This window comes from Alexandromys fortis, unplaced genomic scaffold, assembly GCF_014885135.2.
Source record: "Alexandromys fortis isolate MF-2015 unplaced genomic scaffold, M_Fortis_MF-2015_v1.1 scaffold_31, whole genome shotgun sequence".
NCBI classification, from domain to species: Eukaryota; Metazoa; Chordata; class Mammalia; order Rodentia; family Cricetidae; genus Alexandromys; species Alexandromys fortis.
Window position 1 is genome coordinate 11,537,381 of NW_026067974.1, and position 24,251 is coordinate 11,561,631.

Sequence of the window (24,251 nt, forward strand, 5' to 3'; positions counted from 1 at the left end):
GAGTTACAGACAGCTGTAAGTCACCACATGGGTGCTGGGAATTGAACCTGAGTCTTCTGCTCATAGTAAGTGCTCTTAAATATTGAGTTATCTCTGCAGTCTTCCAAAGTTTATATTTTGTGAATGTTATTATTGTATTGCATTAATATATTGTAAATGTATTAAAAGAAAGCCTCTAAAGTTTCTGGGAATCTTTCTTCTCTTTTGTTCAGGATTGTTCAACTCTGATGCTTCTGCTCACAGGGAACTATTTTTTATCAATAAATCAGATTTTGTTAGAGGTAGGACCCATAATGTAGCCCAGGCTGGCCTTGAACTAATGATCTTCTTGGCTCCAGCTGCCCAAGTGCTGGTATTTCAGATGTATATCATCATGCCTATCTGGAAATGTGGCTTTTGTATGTATGTGTTAGTGTATGTATGAGTACATGTTCACATGTGTGTATGTGTGTGCAGCTGTACATGTGGAAGCCAAATGTCCACGTCAATGGGTCCATATTTCCCGCTTTGTGCTTCCCCTTACTTTTTGAGACACGATCTCTTACCTGAACCTGAAGCTCACTAATTCAGACAAATTGCCTGGCCAGCAAACTCCAAGGGTCCACCTGTCTCCACTGCCTCATAAGACTGGGGTTACAGGTATATAACTTTTATATCGGTGTCGGAGGTCCAAACTCATGTTGACACTTGTGTGGTAAGCACTTCCAGAGCCATCTCCCCAGCCCAAGTGCTATGGGAGATTCCCCCGTGCCTATCATCAAGTGAAATGATGGAAGCTTTCTTACTCTAGACTGCAAGGATATTCAATATTGCTGTTGTGGGGCACACAGGAAGGGTGCCTCACATTGCAATACTGTGGCTCTGCTCAAGACACACTGGGCATGCTTCTTCAGGAAGGGCTTCTTTACTTCCCCACTTTGCAAACCCTCCTATAACGTCACAGGCAGCATGTAGACTATTTTAGAATGTCTGCCCTCCCTCCACCCCGCCACACACACACAAATGTGCCTCGGGCTCCAGAATCTAAAGTCACCTTTGTGATAATTAAAACATAATCTTACTACTTTTAAAGGAACTGTAGTGCCGTTGGTAGCATGCTTGCCTAGTGCTCACCAAACTCAGGGCCGTATATACCAGGCATAGCGGTACACAGCTATATCCCAGCGTATGGAGAGTGGAGACAAGAGGATCTGGACAACAGAGTAATCTTCAGCTACATAGCAAGTTCAGAGTCAGCATGGGCTATGTGAGACACTACCTCAAAATGGAAAAAAAAAACCAACCAAACAAAAGAAAGCAATGCGGATTGACTGAGTGTGGCATCACAACCCGGGAGATAGAGAGATGTAGAAACGGCTCATGGATAACAATACTCCACGTGTTTCAGGTTCTTTCTTTTGCTCATAGACATGATGTGTCTTCTTCTTCCTTGTCTTCTCCTCCTCCTCCCTCCTCCTTCTCCTTTATCCTCCTCCTCCTTTTCAAATCAGTAAGATAAATGAACAGTTAAATATTTGGTGCATATTGATAATCAGATTTCATGTTGCTGTGGAATCTCATTGTTGTTTTTCCTTTTGCAATGGGAATCTCCTCCAAAGACACAAAGTACCAACTTAGCAAGACGAATCTGGTACATATACTCCTCATTAGTTGTCCCATAGGAATTTTTTCTGACTCTTATATAAAGACCCACAAGGATAGAGTCTGAGAATAGCCCAGTAAACTCTTCAGATGCTTATTTACTGTAGCATACTTATCCTAGGTCCCTAGCCTATCCTCATTATCAGACAGAGGACATATGGCTCCTGTTCCCATTATCCATGACACAGGGCTGTGAGGACTCAACTGCTTGCTCTGGTACTGGCATCGGAACAGTTGCTGTTTTCTGAACCCATTTATCCTGTAATACTCAATACTCACATGAGGCTCTGCCACTCACTGGCTTTGTGTCCTTGGGTCATATAATTGACAATCTGGATTGTCATGAGGATTAAATGAGCTCATTCTTGTCCAAGGACTAAGCAGAGCCACACTTAGTGTCTTATTTTTGTTAGATGAATGTTGGAGGGTGCTGCTTGTTGATTCCCAGCTGCCTGGCTGTTCAGCTCCCAAATAATCACACAGAAACTGTATTAATTAAATCACTGCTTGGCCCATTAGCTCTAGCTTCTTATTGGCTAACATATTAATTTAACCCATTCTTATTAATCTGTTTATTGCCACGTGGCTGCGGCTTACTAGTAAAGTTCCCAGCGTCTATCCCCAGCAGTTCCATGGCTTCTTTCTGACTCTGCCCTTCTTCCTCCCAGCATTCAGCTTAGTTTTTCCTGCCTACCTAACTTCTGCCCTGCTATAGGTCCAAAGCAGTTTCTTCATTAATGGTAATCACAACATACAGAGGGAAATCCCACACCCAATGAATAAACATATTTTAGCTGGCTTTGCTGGCTTGTAATCCACGTACTCAGGATGCTGAAGCACGAGTGTTTCTAGTCTGAGGAGAGTCTGAACTGTTAAGTGAGATGCTATCTAAAAAAAAAGGTATTTTCAAAGATTATATTATTGGGAAGGGAGATTAATCAATGGGTAAAGTGCTTCATTGTGTCAACATCAGGACCTTGATTAAATTCTCAGAATTCGTGTTTTTAAAAGGAAGGTGTAGTGGTATATGATCATAATCCTGTTCCAGGGAGGAAGAGACAGACAGATCCCCTGGGTTACCTGGCCAGCAAGACTACCTTAATCAGTGCTGGATCGCACCAAAGAAGTGACACCCCTCCCCGCCCCGCAAAAGAAGTAACATTCAAGGTTGCTTTCTGGCCTGTACATGCGTGGACACACAGGTGCCTGTGCACACACATGTTCACGTCCCTCATAAACATGCATACACACACAGGTTACATTACTTGATAAATAATAGACTTTAAAGCTTGAACTTAGAACACAATTAACATGTTTGATATGGGCCAGTTCTCTGCTCAGCCGCCACAGTGTGCACATCAAATATGACGAATACTTCGAGATGGGTTTTCTTAATGTCATAAAACAACATGAAAGCACCTGTAAGGAACATGCAGCACTCTTTCTAGGTCTTTGTTCAGGGAATCAGACTGCAGGGGACTTAAGTGTTTTCTCTAAAACAGTAACAGTTTCTTAAAAAAAAAACCACAACATTTTAGTTAGCACACAAGGAAACAGGGCCCATTGTGGAATTTTCATATATATCATTGTATTTTATTTATTATATGCTTTGCTCTAACTACACTCTTTCTTCTCCCATTCAATAATTCCCTCTCTTGATGTCATAACATATAAATTCTATTCTCTATTCTCCTTTATCCTCATAACGGCTTTTAGATACTGTATTTCATAGTAGAAGCACATGCTTACTTAAAAATTATATAATTAAGAAAATCTAAAGAAGAAACTGAATACTATCATCAACTATGGGTAGATTTTGTATAATATTACAACTTTGGCACAAACAGATATAGTTTATTTAAGAAAATTTTTTCTCACAAAGTGGCTTCATATATTAAAGCTTACTTTATAATATGAATGTGTTATGTCATGTAGTATTTTATAGTAGGTTTATCATCTTTATTTAAATCATTTGTTACTGCTCTCTCCCAAGGCCCCCCCCCAACAACACACACACACACACACACACACACACACACACACACACACACTTGCTTTTGTCCCTTTGAGCAGCAGTGGAAGAATGACAGGGTCTCAGGGTTTCATATAGCCCAGGCAGACCTCAAACTCTGTAGCCAACATTGACTTCGAACCCCTGATTGTTCTGTTGCCATTTCTGTAGTGCTGGGACTGCAGCTGTGTACCACCCTGACTGGTTTCTCCCCCTGCCCTACACCAGTCAAGCTTTTGATATATAGCCCAGACTATCCTCAAAGTTGTGGTGATCTTTCTGTCTTGACATCCCAAGCTCTGGGATCATGAGCCTGAACAACCCTGCCCAGGTGGTTTTGTTAATACTTTATATTTATGCTGTTTGTGGTATGCAGTTTCACAGTTGATTTATTTGTGTTTCATCCCCCTATGCACAGTATATGCACTTCCAAGCACGGTCCCGTGTTTTATTCTGGGTAGTGGATTCAGGGCCTCATTTATAGCAGATGTACAATAAAGACATTCCAATTGACAGTGATCGATCTGCTTGAAAAATATCAATAACATGCCATTTCTGAGCACAAAGGTAAGCAGCCTAGGAAGGTTGCTGAAGACTTAATATCCATAAGAGCTGGCACTGACACTAATGTTCTAAAGGTCGCATAGAAGCACATTAGAAGGAGATTGCTTACTGAAAGCAACAGTCCCACTGGCAACAACAAGAAAGAGACGTAGTGACTTAGGCAGAGAGAATAGGCTTCTGCCATGCCTAGGATAAGTGTTGACTTCAAGGTTGAAGTTTGGGAATTGTCTGTCCTCTGGGGATAATTTGTTGACATCTGTAATTATAATTACATCTATCCCTATAAATAGCCAACTTATTCCACACCCATCAGCCTTCTTTTGTCTAATGATTCACCAGATGCAGCCTGGGGTTTCTCCCATCTCTGCTTTGCAGACTTTCATGATAACCCAACAGCTGTCCACTCAAGAGACAAGAGATAAGTCATCAGCCTCGGTATGCAGATGTCGCCTGGACACAGCTTCCTAACAGGCTAGTGAGGGTGGAATTTGGGTTATGTGATGAACAGGTGGGGACTAACCACCACCATTCTGATCTAACCCAAATGACACTTACAATGTTCCAAGAGAACAACTCAGACTTTAGTCTTTTCTCAGCACAATTTAAGATTATTCTCTATCTTGTATTGAAAACGAGTCTCTGGTAACTGAGACAATAGACCAAAGGAAATGATCGCAACACCCATAATTTCTGTGCTGAGAATGTTGAGTTTATTAGAAAACAGACAGAATGACGTAAGTATTAGATCACAGTTCAAAGGGGGTGCAGTGTTCCTTATCAGAAGAGGGTCCCAAAAGGCATCTTCCACGAATGGGTTGAATCAACTTCAAGAACATACTTGTCAGGGAAAAGCAATTTTTAAAAAATGACGTTCTGAGTGGCGGCAGCATGAACCTGGCCATCTCCTGGGGTCTTTAGTGTTAAGGTTAATTGGGCTCAGCAGCAGGTGTTGCAGGGGGAGGTCCTGCAGGTGGTGCGGCAGGGGGCAGGCTGGCAGCAGGGGGGCCTGCAGCAGGGAGCCTGCACAGAGATGGGCTGGCAGCAGGTGGAGGCCCAGCAGCAGGGTCTGCAGACCACAGCTGTGCAGGAGGTGGGGCAGCAGGTGATGGGGCGGCAGCAGCCCTGCTGCAGGCTGCAGGGGTCACAGCAGATGGGGCGGCGGCAGGGCTCACAGATGGGCCTGGTGAAGTGGGGCACGCAGGTCACAGGGCGGCACACTGTGGTCTGGCAGGACACTGGGCGGCAGCAGCAGGGGTCGCGGCAGCAGCAGGGCTGGCAGCAGCCTCCACAGCTCTGGGAGGAGAAGGAGCCACAGCAGGACATGGTGGGGTGTCTGGGCTGGAGTAGGGTTGAGGAGTGGAGAGCAGATGGGTGTTCTCAGGTGTGATGTGTCTTCTGGGTCGGGTCCCTTTATATACCTGGCCAGTGCTGAGGATCCTAAAAACATGAGGACATTTCCTTGTTTTGGTTTATATCTTCTGTAATGTCATTGGTGGGTTAGTAAGTTCTCTTGACATGTTTTAGGTGCTCAGGTCCTTGTAAAAGATTATTCGGGTCCCTGATTTAATGACAACTCATTATATTTTGCTATTTATGGCTCAAATATGAACTTAATAGCCCTAACTTCAAAGTCGCCAATTATCTTCATAGTTTGGTGATGCTTTTGCCGGTTGGTGTTTTGGTGGTAACAGAGCAGCCCTGCCCTTGGGGTTAGTTGCTAACTGTGGCAGTGAATTCAGCAAATCTTTGTGCAGTTCCTTTTCCACCGCTCACCACGGAACGAGGCAAGAACGCTGGACGAGGATGTCAAAATACGTTAATAAGAAAGGAAGTTTCCATCTCTTCAGGAATTCCAGGAACACATCCTAATAGGCCTGCGTCTTCAGCGGCTTTTGCCTTAGGTACACATTCCCTCATTTCCGGGTCTTCACCTTTCTATGTCAAGGGCAATTCTATTGCTTTCTGTCTTTACTTAGTACCACTGAATTCCAACTGTTTCAAACATTATGCTTAATTAAATAAATGCATCAGTTTATTCTTAATAAACTCATACGTGGTAGGGATTATTATATCTTTCAATTTCCCTGTACCAGACTAAGTAAGTTACTTTCTCAATGCCATGTATTTGTAGATGTGGCAGCCAATACTCAGACCCCAAATATGTGTCACAGTATTGCTTATGAGTCCCATGAGCTGCAGAATGAATGATGAGGCCCGCACGACCAGCCAATTATCGAATATTTGCTTTGTTTAGGAATTTTTTTAATGGTGTATTTACTTTTACAATTGTTATATGTGACATTTTAGAGCCGTCTGCATGCATGCTGTCTCTTACCAAATATCTCCAAGAACTGAAAGAACTGAGTCCCACATAATTTAGGAATTCTAAAAATTCCCCCAAATATGCCTCCAAAGAAATTGAGCACAATTAAGTAGTCATGGGACACTCTGAACAAAGGCATCCCAAATGCGAGGAAGTCGAAGAACCTGGACCCATCAAGGGAGGCTTCCATTTCCCAGTGTAAGAGTGCTAGATAGGTCCAAGACACATGGGCTTCGCTCCTATCTTGTCTGTATCTAGTATTGCAAATACCTCCCTGTGTATGAGGCTTCATGAAGTTCATTCCCACCAACAGAAACACCTGCAGTCTTCAATTGCTTCAAACTCTCCGACCTTATAGAAAAGTGATATCACAGTTGTATAGCCCTTGTGTCTGGCCTTTCTTTACAATGACTTTTGTTCTAGATCTGTGGCCTTCTCATTCATTGGGCCACTTGCTTGCCTAGCTCCATATAAGGTTACCTAGCTCTACAGTAGCCACTATAGCTGACCAGGGAGGGCATAGGGTTACCATAGAAACTAACAAGTGTGAACAAGAACCATGTGCTTGGAAGGAAACAAAATGTTATCTATATGAGAAAATGCAGTAAGATCAAAGAATGTTTCTAGAAGTCCGAGAAGGAAAATGGTGAGGGCAGCAAAGCAGAGGTAGTTAGAGATTATTTTCTTTTTAAGTGGGGAGCAAAGAGACATAGAGAGAAATTTGACTCACAGAGGGAGAGAGATACAACTCAGTGGTAGATCACTTTCTTAGTGTTCTTAAGGCTCCATCCGCAGCATTGCAGAGGCAAAGCAACGAAGTGGGATTTGTTAACCAAAGGTCTGATGAGAAACAACTGTCACTGTACGCATACTAAAGACGTATCGCTATCAGACGGTCCCTAACGGTTCCTAGCCACAGAACACCCTGTGCGCAAGGCTTCCTGTTGAGACAGCGTGTGACGAATCTGTTTAGTGTTATTGAAAATACACATCTAAAAAATGAGGTGAGTGGGGCTGGGGAGATGATGTCTTCTCTCCTCGACTCCTTGGTGCTTATTATTCTCAATACAATTCTATTCTATTCTATATGCCAAATAGTCTGCCGATGAATCAGAACCCAATCTTGAACAAAACCAGTCCAGTTCCTCCCCTTCACATTCAAAAGACTCATTTAGATTAGATTCCAGGGACTCAAACAGTTTATAGCACGATGTCTAGCCCTTGTTTTGTAATTCATTTGTGCCTGTCCTTTCTCTATAGTGACTTTTGTGGTAGAGGGCTTTATTCAAGAAAAAAAAAGCAATAAATAAAACAAAACCAAAATGAACAAACGAATGGACATAAAGCAGTAGTTAGTTTTCCTGACAGTCCTGACAGATATGTAACAGCAGCGAAGCCATCCCCCAAGGATTAATGTGAGCAGCATGTCACCCACAGTGGCGCTGTTTCAGTGACTGTATGTGGGATTCTAACCAAGGCTGTAGTTTTGGCCTTCTCATCAGCATCCACATTGGCAACCTAACTGCCATAGTGGTCATGGCTCAGGAGATGAGGGAGTGGCTGATCCAGTAAACACAAAGGAATTCAGTAGTGAGGATGTTCCTGGGTTCTAGCTAATATGATCACTGCATAGCTTCCTATGACGGGAAGCAAATGGGGCTGCAGCTTGGGCTTTCTTCCTTTTCTTGTGTGTATATGCGAAAATATTAATGGACCACTCATGAGTCAAATTCACAAAGCTCTGCCTCAGTACTTCTGTCCCATCACCACAAAAGTCTCTGTCTTTAAATATGAAAGCCCATCAGCCAAATTATCTGAAACATTTGAGTTCTTTTTACAATCACAGATGATGCGCCACAGAAGCTCTGGCGGGGAGAGTTCAAAGTGCATCCTTTAGAAACATTGGCCCTAGATTCTTCTCACTCTGAACACTGCAATTTATTCTGCAAATGAGGTAGTGAATATCAAGAAAGAATACAAAAGGCATATGTGCTTCACCAGGAATAAAATTTTATTTTTTATCATGCATAATCAGGCTAAAACTATCATGCTGAAAATATATTCATTCTGAACCCTGAAATAAAAAATTACAGGAACTCAATGGGATCAAGCTTTGTCAAAGAACTTCATCTTTGTTTAGAGATGTTTTTGAAGCTAAGAATTAAGCTGATGAAAGGAAGCTAGGATAGGTGAGGCATGCAGATGTCCAGCTGCATGTATGTGGGAAATTTGATAGTTGTGGAAGAACAAGTGGGTTGCAAAGGTGGAGCCTCTTGTCTGCTCCGGCAGGAGTGGGGAGAGTTCTGTTCATCTGCAAAGTTGTGTATTCGATGGCTCAGCAGCAGGTGTTGCAGGGGGAGGTCCTGCAGGTGGTGCGGCAGGGGGCAGGCTGGCAGCAGGGGGGCCTGCAGCAGGGAGCCTGCACAGAGATGGGCTGGCAGCAGGTGGAGGCCCAGCAGCAGGGTCTGCAGACCACAGCTGTGCAGGAGGTGGGGCAGCAGGTGATGGGGCGGCAGCAGCCCTGCTGCAGGCTGCAGGGGTCACAGCAGATGGGGCGGCGGCAGGGCTCACAGATGGGCCTGGTGAAGTGGGGCACGCAGGTCACAGGGCGGCACACTGTGGTCTGGCAGGACACTGGGCGGCAGCAGCAGGGGTCGCGGCAGCAGCAGGGCTGGCAGCAGCCTCCACAGCTCTGGGAGGAGAAGGAGCCACAGCAGGACATGGTGGGTGTCTGGGCTGGAGTAGGGTTGAGGAGTGGAGAGCAGATGGGTGTTCTCAGGTGTGATGTGTCTTCTGGGTCGGGTCCCTTTATATACCTGGCCAGTGCTGAGGATCCTAAGGACACAGGCTATTTCCTGAAGTTGTGGTTACCCAATGAAAAGAGAAGCCTAGATTCAGTTGCCAGGCAACAATTCCAGTATCTGTAAGGATGCTTTTCTTTCCACCCTTCTACTCTTTCCCTTGGAATGAATACCTGATAGTTTGTATCACAGAGCAATTACTCACCTGGCAGTCAATCCTCCCAGGCGAGGTCACGTGACAACTGAAAGTCTGAAGGGCACACTCTGATGTCACTTTCCCCATGTTCCCAGTCTGATGAGGTGTAAGGCTACGATGCACATGAGTCACAAGCCTGGTGTCTGGTTGGCATTCCTGAAGAGCCAAGATGGCCCATAAAAGTAGCTGTGTGTCTCTTCTGTTATGGAAAATATGGCCCAAGGCATCTGAAAAATAGCCCATTGCCTTGCTTGTGGAGGGATAATCACCAAAGCATCAGCGTGGCTTTTTAAGAAAGGAACCTGAATTGTCCTATAACCCACAACCTCTCATGAGACACTAAGGGAACATGGTGATTAGGGGGCGGAGAGGGAAAACTAAGGCCCGAAATTTCTTATCACATTTTGTAGTCACAATTTGTAGGGAAACAAGATAAAACTAAAAGCAATGAAAGATGAAGAACCTTTTAAAGGTCAATAAGATTAAACCAAGTGATCTTATTCATGCCTGTCTTAAATCTATGATTGCTATATTTCTTGCTTTCTAAGGATGACAAAGACACTGCTTGTTAAATTCTTTAAAATCTGCTGTAGCGCTGGTGAGATGGCTCCCTGGGCAAACACTCCTGCCGCCAAGCCTGAAGGCCCGAGTTCAATCCCCCCCAGGGCCCACAAAGTGGAAAGAGAAAACAGACTCCTACAAGGTGTCCTCTGACCTCCACATATACATCAGAACACCCCTGCACCCATAGACATGCATGTGTGTGCACTCACACACAAAATAAAAAAAATAAATAAAATCTATTAAAAGATGTGTGAAGGAATCAATCATCTTTCTGTAGTCAGTACTGTGGCTTGTTGGCTGAGAATTTTGACTGCTTATAAAATATGAGATGGGATTTTTCCACAATAGGAGACTCAATGAGCTGGTGACTGGGTAAAGAGCTCTGTGCTTCATCACCACCACGAGGGGAAATAGAAGATAAAGGAAGGGTAGGGATGCGGGTGAACACCAGCAGCGGACAACACTGGACAAGGATTGCTGAGGACTTTGGGATCGGATTTGCCTCGAATATGTGTCATTGTTAGCTTTGAATGTCAACTAGTCACGCTGTAGAGTCAACTGGGAAGGGAGTGGCAATGGCGAGTTGTCTAGACTAGGTCAGCCTGTGGCGGCGCCTCTGAGCTGTTTTCTCTGTTGGGTTGACTGAGATGGGAAGAGTGACCTGGAAGGTGGATAGAACCATTTTACGGACTGGACCCTGGAGTGAATGAACAGTACAGAATGTGCCGAGCCCCACCGTGCATGCGCTAACTCGTTGCTCTCTGCTCTTGACTACAGATGCAATATGACCAGCTGCTTCACCTTCCTGTCGCCTTGACTTCCCCACAACAATGTGCTGTGACCTGGAATTGTGCGCCAGAATAAGCCCTTCCCTCCTCAAATTGCCATAGTCAGGAATATTGTCACAGCAAGAAGTAGCCAATAGAAGATCCCAAATTTCGGGTAGGAGATACAAAGTCACAACACGGTGCTGTATATTCATCATGTTGTTTCTTGCAGAAGAGGGGTCTTCTGTCTGATTGACAGCCCATGCTGATGTCGGTGCTTTTGTAAATAGTCCTGCTCCACTTATCTAGATACCATTTCCTGCAGTGTTACCAGAATGCCGCCACCCATCGGATCCCGGATCCCATCTTGCTTTCCTTTGCTGCTCTGCTGGGTGGGAGTTCTTGCTGACACACATTCAGAGACAGGCTTGCTGAAAGGGGAGTTTCCTTGACTTCATGACATGAACTTTTAAAGTCATCTTATTCCCATTCCAAGCATTCTGGAAGCATAATGACCAGTGGGAGCATGTGCATTTTAAGCATAATGATAATTAATGTGAGATTTTTGTGGTCGGACTGGAAGAGAACACAGTGACGGTGACTGTTGGTGCAGTAGGCCACGTCCTCATCCTCATAGTTTTATGATTATGTTCTGTTAGGAACTAGTTTGAGGGTTTCTAGATGTCAGGAGATGTCTAACATTCTGAAAAAAATAAATGGTTTTCATAGGGAATTCTTTCTTGGTAGCAATCTTAAAAACACACTCATAGGAGCCAGGGATGAGGATGAGGCAGGTTGTGGGAAAAGAGAAGTTTTATCTCAGGGCAGACGACATCTCCTTTGCCCCAGTGTCCTCATCTGTGAAATGGAGTCTTCAGTATCTGGAGTTTTTCATGGACTGTTTTATTAAAACATCCACACAAACACAGAAGACAGAGAGACACATATGAATAACTAAAAGAGAAAAATCATCAAATTGGAAAATACAGAAAAGCAATGGTCAGAGGACAGGTGGAAATTTTGAATTTATTTCTGTAACATATATATATCTCACATTGGTTATATGTAAAAATATATCATATCTCCATCTAATCTCTCTTAAGTTTCTTGCCTAAAGTCAGGAAGTTTAAACCAACATCTTGGAATCTCTCCCTGCTTTTAGGTTTTAAAGCCCCTTGATGAGTAAGCATGAGAGAAAGACTTTCAGATACACATATTACCCACTGCTCCTTTCTCTTGTTACTAAACTCTCCTCACAAGTCCTAAAGTCTAGAGCTCATTTCTATTGGTTTTGAAACTGAGACTTCTGAGAAATAATAGATTCTTAGCCTGAACTAGCTATTCCCTATGATCAGATCGGCGACTATCGCAATGGTCATCAGAGAGCCTTCATCTGGTAACTGATGGAAACAGATGCAGACCCAAAGCCAAACATTAGGTTGAGCTCAGGGGATCCTGCTGAAGAGAGGGAGGATGGATTTGTAGGAGCCAGAGGGGTCAAGGACATCACAACCCCCCCCCACACACACACACATAAACAACTAACCAGGCTCATAGGAACTCACAGAGTCTGGATCAACAACCAGGGAGCCTGCACGGGACCAACCAAGGTCCTCTACATATATGTGACAGCTGTATACTTTAGCCTGCTTGTGGGACTCCTAACAGTGGGAGTAGGGGCTGTCTCTAACTCTTTGACTTGCTCTTGATAACCTATTCCTCATATTAGATCGCCTTGGTCTTACCCAGCCTTAATACAAGGGGAGGTGTTTAGTCTTACCACAACTGAATATGCCATGCTTTGTTGATACTCTTGGGAGGCCTGCCACTTTCTGAACAGAAACAGAGGAGGGGGTCTATGGGGGGATCAGGAAATAGGTGGGGGGGAATAAGGGAGGGGAGGAAGGGGAATCTATGGTTGTAATGTAAAATAATTTATTGAATAAATAAATAAAACTATAATAAGTTTTAAAGATTTCTTTTCATTCTGAGACCATAGTAATCTGAGCCAAGGTATACTGGCACTAATTAGAAAATGCATTTCTCCAGTGGCTGTGAAGTATCTCAGAAAAAAATATTGAAACATGTGAGTAAAATCTTCCCCTGAATTCTCTCTGACCCCCAATGACTTGATCTGAACCACTGAGCACGTTTTCGTTTGTTTGTTGTTATTTTAAGACATACTATAACTGGTGCTAATGATGGCTTTGAGCATCCATCTATGTTGAGAATTGCTAAATTTCCCATTATCCAGTGTCCTCCCTAGGTAGGTGGCAGCTGCAGAAGCCAGAGGAAGCTAGCCAGTAAGCAGTATTCCTCCACCGTCTTTGCTTCAGTTCACGCCTGGAGCGCCCGCTACAGCTCCTCTTGCTGGTGACTGTAACCTGTGAAGTGAAACAAACCCTTTCTTTCTTCTCCAAGTTGCTTTTGGTCATGGTGTTTATCACAGCAGCTTGCAGGAAATTATGACTGAACCTAAGTTAGAGAAGCTAAGTTATGTATGATGGTTTTCTTTTGCTTTAAGTGAATAATACCTCCTTATTTTCGATTCCTGTAAAGACAATGCCTTTGCAGCCTAACTTCATTGAACAAGTGGAAGCTGAGCATCAACCAGCCTTGTACTAAAAATTGAGCCCCATCGCTACAGCTTAGGCCAATAAATGGCCTTCTCTTCCTCAAGAGCAGAGACTAGATCATCTCAATGCTTTATGGGGAGCGAGCTAGCTCAGGGTGCTCCAGGAACACCACGCTGGGGTACCTTCTGTCGCCTGATTTCACACAAGAGGCTGTGCACAGGTGCATATGTGTTCCTTGTGGTCTGAGGTTTCAGCTATGTCTGCTGGAGAGACTGAGATGATGATTGGAAATGGAAACAGAGCTAAGCACTTGACAGAAGGAGATGAACAAATATTTGAAAGAAATGACAGAACTTTGGTTTCCTTGTGCAGCCTAGACTCCTGTTCATAGGTGCACCTTAATGACATAGATCAATGAACGAGTCAGGAGTGTGGCATTTGCTATGCCAGGAAAATCATTTTATTGAAAGAGTGAGCAGCACATGACAAAGGCATTGGTGAGGATTTGAACTGCCTGAATCATACGGGCTTAAGATGAGCTTGTCCAGCCCATTCTGGAGATCTCCGAAGGGCATTTACCATCCGTGATGATAACTGCTGATACAGATATCTGCAGGTTTGGCTTAGAACAGGGATAACAATGTTCTTATTTCACATTGGATCCAAGTTGCAGGCTGTTAAATTGTTGTCACCTTTGGGGGAAAAACATATTTTCTTTCAATTTGATTAAAAGCCCAAAGAGGTGTGTAGGGGATGGCGTATCCTTGGTAAGGGTGCCAGGAGCTCAGCAGCAGGTGTTGCAGGGGGAGGTCCTGCAGGTGGTGCGGCAGGGGGCAGGCTGGCAGCAGGGGGGCCTGCAGCAGGGAGCCTGCACAGAGATGGGCTGGCAGCAGGTGGAGGCCCAGCAGCAGGGTCTGCAGACCACAGCTGTGCAGGAGGTGGGGCAGCAGGTGATGGGGCGGCAGCAGCCCTGCTGCAGGCAGCAGGGGTCACAGCAGATGGGGCGGCGGCAGGGCTCACAGATGGGCCTGGTGAAGTGGGGCACGCAGGTCACAGGGCGGCACACTGTGGTCTGGCAGGACACTGGGCGGCAGCAGCAGGGGTCGCGGCAGCAGCAGGGCTGGCAGCAGCCTCCACAGCTCTGGGAGGAGAAGGAACCACAGCAGGACATGGTGGGTGTCTGGGCTGGAGTAGGGTTGAGGAGTGGAGAGCAGATGGGTGTTCTCAGGTGTGATGTGTCTTCTGGGTCGGGTCCCTTTATATACCTGACCAGTGCTGATGACCCCGAGGCACATGAGCATTCTTGTAAATCCTCTGGCCAATTAAGAGTTAGTGTTGACTAATGGTATTTTTTTTGTCCCCCTCCATACATATCATGCACATACATCACAGATATTCCTTTGTTTTCTTCTGTGGTTTATTGTTACTGCATCTACACTCTGGATTCAATTATGATGAGTTTGGAATATTTCGAAGTCATCAAAGAGGAAAGAATTTGTTTTCTAAAGCAGATATGATCTAATCACTCTCTCCTTGGCTCTGACATCATCGTTTTGCCTTCAAAGACTCCCTGGGTTACCACCCAAGCTGTGACTTACCTTCTTAGCACACAGGACAGCAGTAGATTAATAGCACTACTGTAAACAGACCAATCCTCCCCTGCTTCCCAGAGAACTCCCAGCATGCTCCTCTGCAGATGTGTGGTTTTCCATGTGATGAAGGACCACACGGGCATTTCCAGCCTGTCACACTGGTTTGGTCACTCTCTCTGGATGAGGATCAGGGCTTTCCAGTCCTGGCTGTGGTTTTCTTATTAACCTGACGTGTCCTGCTTGTCCTTAGAACCTGAACTCAACTTCCACCTTGATCATAAAACCTGCTTCAAAGATTCCTTGTGATTTTTATCTTTGGGATTTATTTAGAATTAGTCATTGCCTGTGTAGAATCCAGGAAAGGATCTTGGACCATCTATAGGCCTGTCCCTTTCCTCATTTTTGGTTGTAGGGTTTGCTAAGGTCACACAATGAAGTTGCAGTGTGAGGTCTGAGCCCTGAGTCCTCTCTTGTTTACTGATTTAAATAGTTTCTGCCCTGAGGTTCACGGTTATTGTTTCATAAGCTGTGATTTTATCCAAGTAAGTAGGAAGTTTCATTTTATGTTTATGCAGGGTTGATAACTCATCCCAACGGTGGGATGGGGAATCTTTTGACCATAGAAACACATAACTTCTGGGCAAGGACCAAGACCGGAAGGTTCTCTCTGCAGGTCGTCAAAGGACAACCTTTTGTTGGCACACTTGTTTCCCTGGTTTTAGCCTGATTTAGCAAATGGTGGGAAATTAGGAACAAACAGCTTTCAAAACCTTCCTCAAGAGTCGGCAAGATGGGCCAGCCATAAAGGTGCCAGCCTCAAAGCCTGAGGACCAAAGTTCCAGACTCCCAGGGCCCACAGATGTGAGTCCTGATTCACCTTGACTAAAGGTCAGAGAGTTTGAGCTTATTCTTGCTCTTTCAAAGTTATTGGCAACAGGTGTGGCTACAAATGAGAGATCCTAATCTAGGGTGTGGTTAGTTAGTATTTTGAGTATAGACCAAATGTCAAAGAATTCAGATCTATTCCTGCTCCTTCAAGGAGGTTGACAGGAGGTTCCAGGGAGTGACTGCCCGCAGGGTACTTGGTGTATTCTTTATGTCGTGTTAGTGAAACCTGTTGCCTCCGGCCTCCCCTTTCGGAGTGAAATATATAAGCATGTGGAAAATAAATGCAGGCGATTTCAGTATTCACTGAATTCCCTTCCTGGTGCTGTTCTGGTTTTCTGTTTTTTATATTTCTCTTATAGCTCTGTTCTTTCTGCTTAATAATTCTAATTCTCACACTCCTACCCTGGAACATGTGAATACCATCAAGGCTAGACCCTAATAAATAGCACCCCAACATATGGCCTACAACATCAGACCTAGGACCCATATGGTGGAAAAAATGACCCAACTTCGGCAGTTATCTTCTGACTTTCATACATGCTCTGGCACACAAACACACACACACACACACACACACACACACACGGGCCAAGTATGCACATGGTAAGTATTAAAAAATAAAAGCAATCTGACTCAAATGCTCTTTAAATGTCATTTATCCTGAAATTACTCTTAGGTTTTAATGGTGAGGAATTTTGTTGACGTCATGAGGAAATGAGCTCTGTTGCACAGGAGAGATATTCCCGAAAACGTGGCTATGAGTTTTCTCGAATCCATTATGTCTGTCTTTTCCCTCTGCAATGATTTCCTCTCAGTTCCTCGGCACTTCTTAATGATCTGGTAGAAGGAAACTAGTCCCCAGTGTGCTTACAAACAAGCTTTTTATTTATGACCAGGCTCTGTGGACATTGTGCTAAGTCTTTCTTAGTCATTTGAATTGATGACTCACGTCATAGGATTGTAGGGAACCCCATTTCCTTTTGTAACAGGTTTTTATTAAAAAAGCATCTACTCTAAGAACAGCTTATAGTAGTCACCTTCTTGAACGTACTCCATTTGCTGGTGTTACGTTTCAGCTATTTTCCTGCCTACCACATGAGAGCTTTTAAGTTACCTTTTTTTTTTTTTTTTTTAAGTTTTTCAAGACAGGGTTTCTCCGTAGCTTTGGAGCCTGTCCTGGCACTAGCTCTTGTAGACCAGGCTGGCCTAGAACTCCCAGAGATCCGCCTGCCTCTGCCTCCCGAGTGCTGGGATTAAAGGCATGCGCCACCACAGCCCGGCAAGTTACCTTTTCTTGAATGCTCGCTCTGCTCCATGGATTGAAACAGTTATTTTAATAGCTGATTGAATACCATGCTAATCAATGGAGGTGCCTGTTATTACCTCCACCCTAAAGGTGTAACCTGAAGCTTAGAGAAGCCAACTCATTTGTTGAAGGTCACACAGCTGTTTACTACTAGAGTCTGGACATGAAGTCAGATATAGCTCAGTGGTTAATGTCTAAACAAAGATGCTTCCAAATGAATGGAACCATCCTATAATTTAACATCAATATGTTGGCTTTACGCTGTCCTTATAAGCTTAGTTTTATCTATTAACCTTCAAATTTGTGATTCCAAAATTTATTAAAACTCAAAATATAACAAGCCCTGGCATGTATTCTTGGGTATGACTTAATTTTTATTGCCTGTGGAAAACCATCTTCCCATCTTTGTATACTGATAGGCATGCTAAACTAGTTTATTATTCCTAGGATTGAGCTAGTTACATTCAACAGTGCTGTATAACAAGGAGCCATGAACTCTCATCAACTGTAATAATAAGTGATTATTTCCTGGTTTGATTGGTTTAAAACTGGGAATGACTTCTGGTCCCAGGTTAGTGTGGGACTTTTGGAACTAGGGAGGCATATTTGAGAAATGAAATTGTGTATTTTCTAGATACATAATTTTATAGTGATCATACCCAAGTATAGATGACACATCTTTACATTTCAGAAGTATTTCTTGTTTGGCAGGCAGTGGTGTCACGCGCATTTAATCCCAGCTCTCGGGAGGCAGAGGCTGGCAGATCTCTGTGAGTTACAGGTCAGCCTGGTCTACAGAGTGTGTTCCAGGACAGCTGGGGCTACACAGAGAAACCCTGTCTCAGAAAACAAAACAAAACAAAACAAAACAAAAAAACAAACACAAAACCAAACCAAACCAAACCAACCAAATGTACAAACAAACAAACAAAAAACAAAACAAAACAAAACCCACCACCATTACCAAAACCCAACCAAACAAAAAAGTCTTTGTTGATTATCTGAAGTTAAAATTTAGCGAGTTGTTTTGTGTTTTAGGTGCCAGCCATACTAAGCAGGGAGAAACCCACAGACACCTGTCAAGTCTTTGGATGGGAGGTGAAAGAAGGAAGAGTTAATGCCAATGATGGGTAAGCTGATGAAGTTGAGAATCAATTACTTCAGTGATCTCTACCTGATGCCTAGGCAATGACTTCTAGGAAGTGGGATTCTGGCCTTTGTTTGTGTAAGTAATGTCTTCTCTCTTGTTCCCTCCTGTTCCAGAGAGTCAAGAATTATCAGTTACTAAGAGAAGTTCACACTGTCTATCTCCTGTGAGTTTGTATTTATTTGTGACCCAAAAGACAAGAGAAAACACAAACCATTAGGAAGAGCTCAGTTTTATGAAAGTGGAAGAAAAGCAAGCCCTGTGTTTAGGTGGAGAGCCAAAAGCTAACGTGGGTGTCAATCCAACTTCAAACGGTAGTAACATCAGGATCCAAACAAAACGAAGCCATCCATTTGTCTCAGGTCAAGGAGCTCCAAGGAAACTGGAAACCTTCTGGCGAAACACTATTGGCCAGCCATCTACTCACTCAACGTGTCATTATTTATTATGATTTAACAGTCTGGAGGTTTTGATCCCTATAGGAGTTTCAAACTCCTTAATTGTAGAACTTCTCTTATTGGGTTACTTTTTATTAACAACGAATTGCTGATCTCAGTATGTCTAAAATGTAGGGGGTTCCCTCTAGTTAGTGTGTTTGGTGTTACGGCGATGGACACAAAGTCTCCCCTTTATCTACAGGAAGCCACACAGGTTACATGGTAACGCCCAAGGCTATGGCTTGGCCACTCCTTAGTGAAATCCCTTTTTTGAGATAAACGGGTCACCACTAACCCATAGCAGCAGCTGAGCTCTGGCGGGAGTCATCTGTCATCTCAGTCGCCCAAGTCATCTCAGACAAACAGATAGTCTCCATTTTCTGGCCTTGCCAGCATGCTGCCAGCTCTGCTAAATCCCTTACCCGCCAGACTCCTTTTCGCTTCTCTTAGAACCTTTCAAGTGATCATTTGTGGATCAAGGAAGCAGAGAAGATAGTGAAATTTTTATGCTTCTTCGTGATTATTTATGCATCACACCACATCCTCAGTGTGTGCGACGGTCAAGATTCTAACAAGAAGTTTCCGCCTCCCATGACCAGCAGGTCTCAGGTGCTCAGATCCCTAGGCTGTCTGGAACACTCGCTTTCCCCATTTCTTTTCTCTTAAATACGAAAAGTGTTTGATACCTGTGAACCTCCTCAACAAACAACCTTGGCCACAATTTTCTGATTATAACTCGTATAAGTGAGGATCCAACTCATCCCCACAAAGAGTTGCTGTTACTTACCCAAATAAGCAAGACAGTAAAGAAGGGACTCATGGAGCTGGCCTCAGTTTAGCCAAGATTTGGTATGCCTGAGTGCCATCTGGCCAAAGGGGTCTCATCTGTGGTGGTTTAACAATTCGCTGTGACCAATAGAACATGGTAGAAGTGGTGTTATATGAGGTATGGGACTTGAGTCTCAGATATTGACATTTCATCTTTTCTCTCTGGAACAGCTGCAGCACGCTACAAAGAAGCTCAGGAAAGTCCGTGAGGAGAAGAAAGGACAAGCTCCCAGCTGACAAATGATTTGTATGTGTGTCCCTCAAGGGCCCATGTATAAAAAAGAAAAAAGAAAAAAAGAAAAGCCTTTAAAAGGCTCATGAGTTAGGACTTGGCCCCCAGGTGTAATGTACTAAAGGGTAACTGGACCGTGAGAAGGGTAACTGCATCACAGGCCGTCTTACCTAAAGTTTCTACTGCTGTGCAGAGACACCATGACCAAAGAAACTCTTATAAAGAAAACCATTTAATTTGGGCTGGCTTATAGCTCAGAGGTTTAGTCCATTATGTCATCACGGCAGGAAGCATGACAGCATGTAGGCAGGCATGGTGCTGGAAAAGAAGCTGAGAGTTCTACATCTGGATCATCAGGCAGCAGGAAGAGAATGACACTGGGCCTGGCTTGAGTTTTTTTTTTTTTTAATTGAAAAAAAAATTTCTGCCTCCTCCCAGCCTCCCATTTCCCTCCCCCTCCTCCCGCCCCTCTCCCCCTCCCCCCACTCCTCTCCCCCTCCCTCTCCAGTTTGAAGAGCAGTCAGGGTTCCCTGCCCTGTGGAAAGTCCAAGGTCCTTCCCCCCTCCAACCCCCCCCTCCATTCAGGTCTAGGAAGGTGAGCATCCAAACTGGCTAGGCTCCCACAAAGCCAGAACATGAAGTAGGATCAAAACCCCATGCCATTGTCCTTGGCTTCTCATCAGCCCTCATTGTCTGCCATGTTCAGAGAGTCTGGTTTTATCCCATGCTTTTTCAGTCACAGTCCAGCTGGCCTTGGTGAGCTCCCAATAGATCAGCCCCACGGTCTCAGTGGGTGGGTGCACCTCTCGTGGTCCTGACTTCCATGCTCATGTTCTCCCTCCTTCTGCTCCTCATTGGGACTTTGGGAGCTTAGTCCGATGCTCCAGTGTGGGTCTCTGTCTCTATCTCCATCCATCGCTAAAACCTTCATCTGGCTTGAGTTTTTGAGACCTCATAGCTCCTCGCCAGTGACACTTCCTTCAACAAGATTACACTTCCTGATAGTGCCACTCCCTCTGAACCCATGAGGACCATTTTTCAAACCACCACACTGGGTTAACTCATTGATGAGCTTCGTGGCTTAAGGAGCTATTAGAACTGGGCCTCGTTGGTTAGCTGTACACCACCACACATGGCTATGACCTAGTTACTAAACTCCTCAAAAAGAGGAAATGAGTTTAGGAATTCCAGTCTTGAAGGGAATGTGTCTGTTAGAATATTGAAAGTAAAAATGCCTGAGATACAAAGACCCCAAGAGATTGCAATCTGAAACATTGCTCATTATCTAGATGAGTCATGTGTCCATAACAATACAACAGAATATGAATTTCTTCACAGCAGGACTCAATGAGTAAAATCACAAAATGCAGCTCATTTTGTGATTATATTTCTGAAATGATGCTAAAAGAAGTAAGTCGAGGACATTACTTTTATATTACTTAATCAATCACTTAAACTGAGACATGACCTTGCTGTGTAGTGCTGGGTGGCCTAACACTCATTATGTAGCCCAGTTGCCTTAAATTTATTATGATTCTTCTGTCTCAGCTTTCCTGAGTACTGGAATCCACACCTGGATGATTAAACTCTTAAAAAAAATTTCTTGATTTCATTTCCTTTTTTTTTCCCTTTACAAATTTGCTTTTAAATTCTTCTACAAAATAGAACTGATGGGATTAAATGTATAATGTATTAAGGGTATAAATATTTTAATCAAGAAGAAGGATGTAAGTTAAATTTTTCCTAAATTTGAATATTAGGACCCACACATATAGACATATTGTCTTAGTGAAGATTTCTTTTTTCTCTGTGAAGAAACACCATGATGACGGCAATTCTTATAACCAAAAGCATTTAATTGGGTTGGCTTGCTTACAGTTTCAGAGGTCCAAGTCCATTACCGTCATGACAGTGAGCATGGTGGTGTGCAGGTAGATGTGGTGTTGGAGGAACAGCTGAGAGTCCTACATCTTGCAGGCAACAAGAACGTGACTGAGTGTGGGGGCCCACAGATGTGAGCCTGTTCCACCTTGAGTACAGGTCAGAGAGTTTGAGCTTAATTTTGCTCTTTCAAGGTTGTTGACAACAGGTGTGGCCACAAACAAGAGATCCCGACCTAGGGTGTGGTTAATTAGTATTTTGAGTATAGAGGTGGATCTGCTCCACCTGGACCAAAGGTCGAAGAATTCAAGTCTATTCCTTATATCATGTTAATTAAGTCTGTTGCTTTCCCCTCCCCTTTTGGAGTGAAGTATATAAGCGTGTGGGAAATAAATGTTGGCGGTTCGGTGTTCACTGAATTACCCTCCCAGTGCTGGTCTGTTTCTGTCTCTTATTTCTCTTATATTTCTGTTCCTTTTGCTTAATAATTGTAATTTTCACACTCATACCCTGAAACATATGAGTTTCATTGAGACTAGTCCCCAACAACTGAGACTCTCGGTGGTATCTTGAGCATAGGAAACCTCAGAATCTGCCCCTGCCGTGACGCACTTCTTCCAACAAGGCCACACTCACTCCAACAAGCCACACCCCCTAATAGCGCCACTCCCTGTGAGATTATGGGAGCCAATTACATTCAAACTGCCACACACACACACGAACACAAACACACACATACCATTTTCATGCCTACATCTCATATAGCCCTTTATAAGAATAATTTAAATATGCTTTAAATTTCCAGTGTCTCTATGTGAAATATGAATCATCAATTATTCTGTGAAGATTTGTTTACATTTTAATTATATGTCTCTCTGTGTGGGTACATATATGTGAGTATTAGTGCCCGTGGAGACCAGAGACACCAGATCCTCTGGAGCTAGAGTTAAAAGTGTTGTGTGTGTGTGTGTGTGTGTGCTAGGAACCAAACTCAGATGCGTTCTGGAAGAGCAGTCGATATTCTTAACCACGCAGCTATTTCTCAAGTCCCTTCAATTATTTTATAAAGATTTATTTTTATCTGAAATTGTATGTATGTTTGTGTGTCTATGTGTATGTGTGAAGGGGGTGTCTGTGCACAAGAGTGCAGCTTCCTAAAGAGACCAAAGAAGGGCAGACAGTCCCTGGAGCTGGAGTTACAGGTGACTGTACACCGCTCAACATGGGTATTGGGAACTAAACTCAGGTCCTTTGCAAGAGCAGACATTGCTTTTAATATTCCAAACTTAAGTCCTCAATTGATTACAATGAGTATGGAAGACACAGAGGACAGTACAAATGAATTCTTATATGTAAGAAAGTTTATTAGAAAAACGTGAGATCAAAGGACATAAAAAATTCATTTTAGGGGAAAAATGCAGAATATATCCAAGCTCTCAGGTCTGGGGTTGTAAAATCAATGCTAAGATAAGAGCTGTAGCAAAAGTCTAATTTACTAGGAATAATAATTTAGAGCCATAAAGTTAATCAGTTTGGAGAATTATGATAAATTCTTAGCCCATGAAGTAGAAAATAATTTCTACACTGTACTAATATTGGAAGGAAATGGTAGCAAAAGAAAGAATGTAAAGTGAGCCAGGATGTGCTGTCCTATTCTGGGGAGGACACTGGGCTCTGGAATTGTGCACACATGATGTGAATCAGATTCCATGTGTCCCAAAGCCTCGCATGTAAGAATGGTCTAGAGCTGCAAAGGGAGACGAGCCTAGAGCAGGGACCTCAGCAGCAGCAAGGGGTGGCACAGCACATGGGGCGGGGGCAGGTGGAGATGACACAGGTGGGGCGGTAGCAAGTGCTCTGGCAGCAGACCTGACCGCAGACTGGACGCAGGCAGCAGCAGGGGCGGCAGCAGGGGCGGCAGCAGGGCTGGCAGCAAGGACTGCAACAGCTGGAACCACCACAGGAGGAGGGCTGGCAGCAGCTGGAGATGCAGCAGCTGGGGCGGCAGCAGCTGGGGCGGCAGCAGCTGGACACACAGCAGCTGGGGCGGCAGCAGCTGGGGCGGCAGCAGCTGGGGCGGCAGCAGCTGGACACACAGCAGCTGGGGCGGCAGCAGCTGGACACACAGCAGCTGGGGCGGCAGCAGCCTTGGCCACAGCCCTCCTCAGAGCAGACAGAGCCACAACAGGAGTTGACCATGGTGTCAGAGGTGGAGGGTGGGTTTTCAGAAGAGTGAAGGTATTGGGTTTGGAAGTCTCCTTGGCCCACACCCCCTTTTATACCTGGCTGAACACCTCATATGACTACATCATCATTTCCTTGTTCATACTTACCTTCTTGGGAAACTTAATCATTTAATTGCATAATTGTAATATTTCTAGTTAAATACTCCAAAAAAAAAAAAGAGAAAATAACACATTTTATTTTCCTGGTGGGCTTCCATGTTTGGAACTAAAATGCTCATCACATTTTTTTCCATAGTGGGTCACCTTTGACC

General features: G+C 44.0%; 4 protein-coding genes across 4 annotated transcripts; all 4 read right to left on the bottom strand.

Annotated features, from left to right (window-relative positions):
• Positions 1 to 5,152: 5,152 nt before the first annotated feature.
• On the bottom strand, positions 5,153 to 5,539 carry LOC126510321 (keratin-associated protein 2-1-like). The gene has a single exon (XM_050156850.1). The coding sequence runs from the start codon at positions 5,537 to 5,539 to the stop codon at positions 5,153 to 5,155; it is 387 nt and encodes a 128-aa protein (XP_050012807.1).
• A 3,335-nt stretch (positions 5,540 to 8,874) lies between these two features.
• On the bottom strand, positions 8,875 to 9,623 carry LOC126510322 (keratin-associated protein 2-1-like). Its single transcript, XM_050156851.1, has 2 exons — positions 9,546 to 9,623; positions 8,875 to 9,387 (listed from the first exon to the last, which is right to left on the bottom strand). Exons 1-2 carry the CDS (start codon positions 9,621 to 9,623, stop codon positions 8,875 to 8,877), a joined length of 591 nt encoding a protein of 196 aa, XP_050012808.1.
• A 4,604-nt stretch (positions 9,624 to 14,227) lies between these two features.
• Positions 14,228 to 14,614, bottom strand: LOC126510323 (keratin-associated protein 2-1-like). The gene has a single exon (XM_050156852.1). The coding sequence runs from the start codon at positions 14,612 to 14,614 to the stop codon at positions 14,228 to 14,230; it is 387 nt and encodes a 128-aa protein (XP_050012809.1).
• Positions 14,615 to 23,533: 8,919 nt separating this feature from the next.
• Positions 23,534 to 23,953, bottom strand: LOC126510468 (keratin-associated protein 4-12-like). Its single transcript, XM_050157029.1, has one exon. The coding sequence runs from the start codon at positions 23,951 to 23,953 to the stop codon at positions 23,534 to 23,536; it is 420 nt and encodes a 139-aa protein (XP_050012986.1).
• Between the last annotated feature and the right edge of the window lie 298 nt (positions 23,954 to 24,251).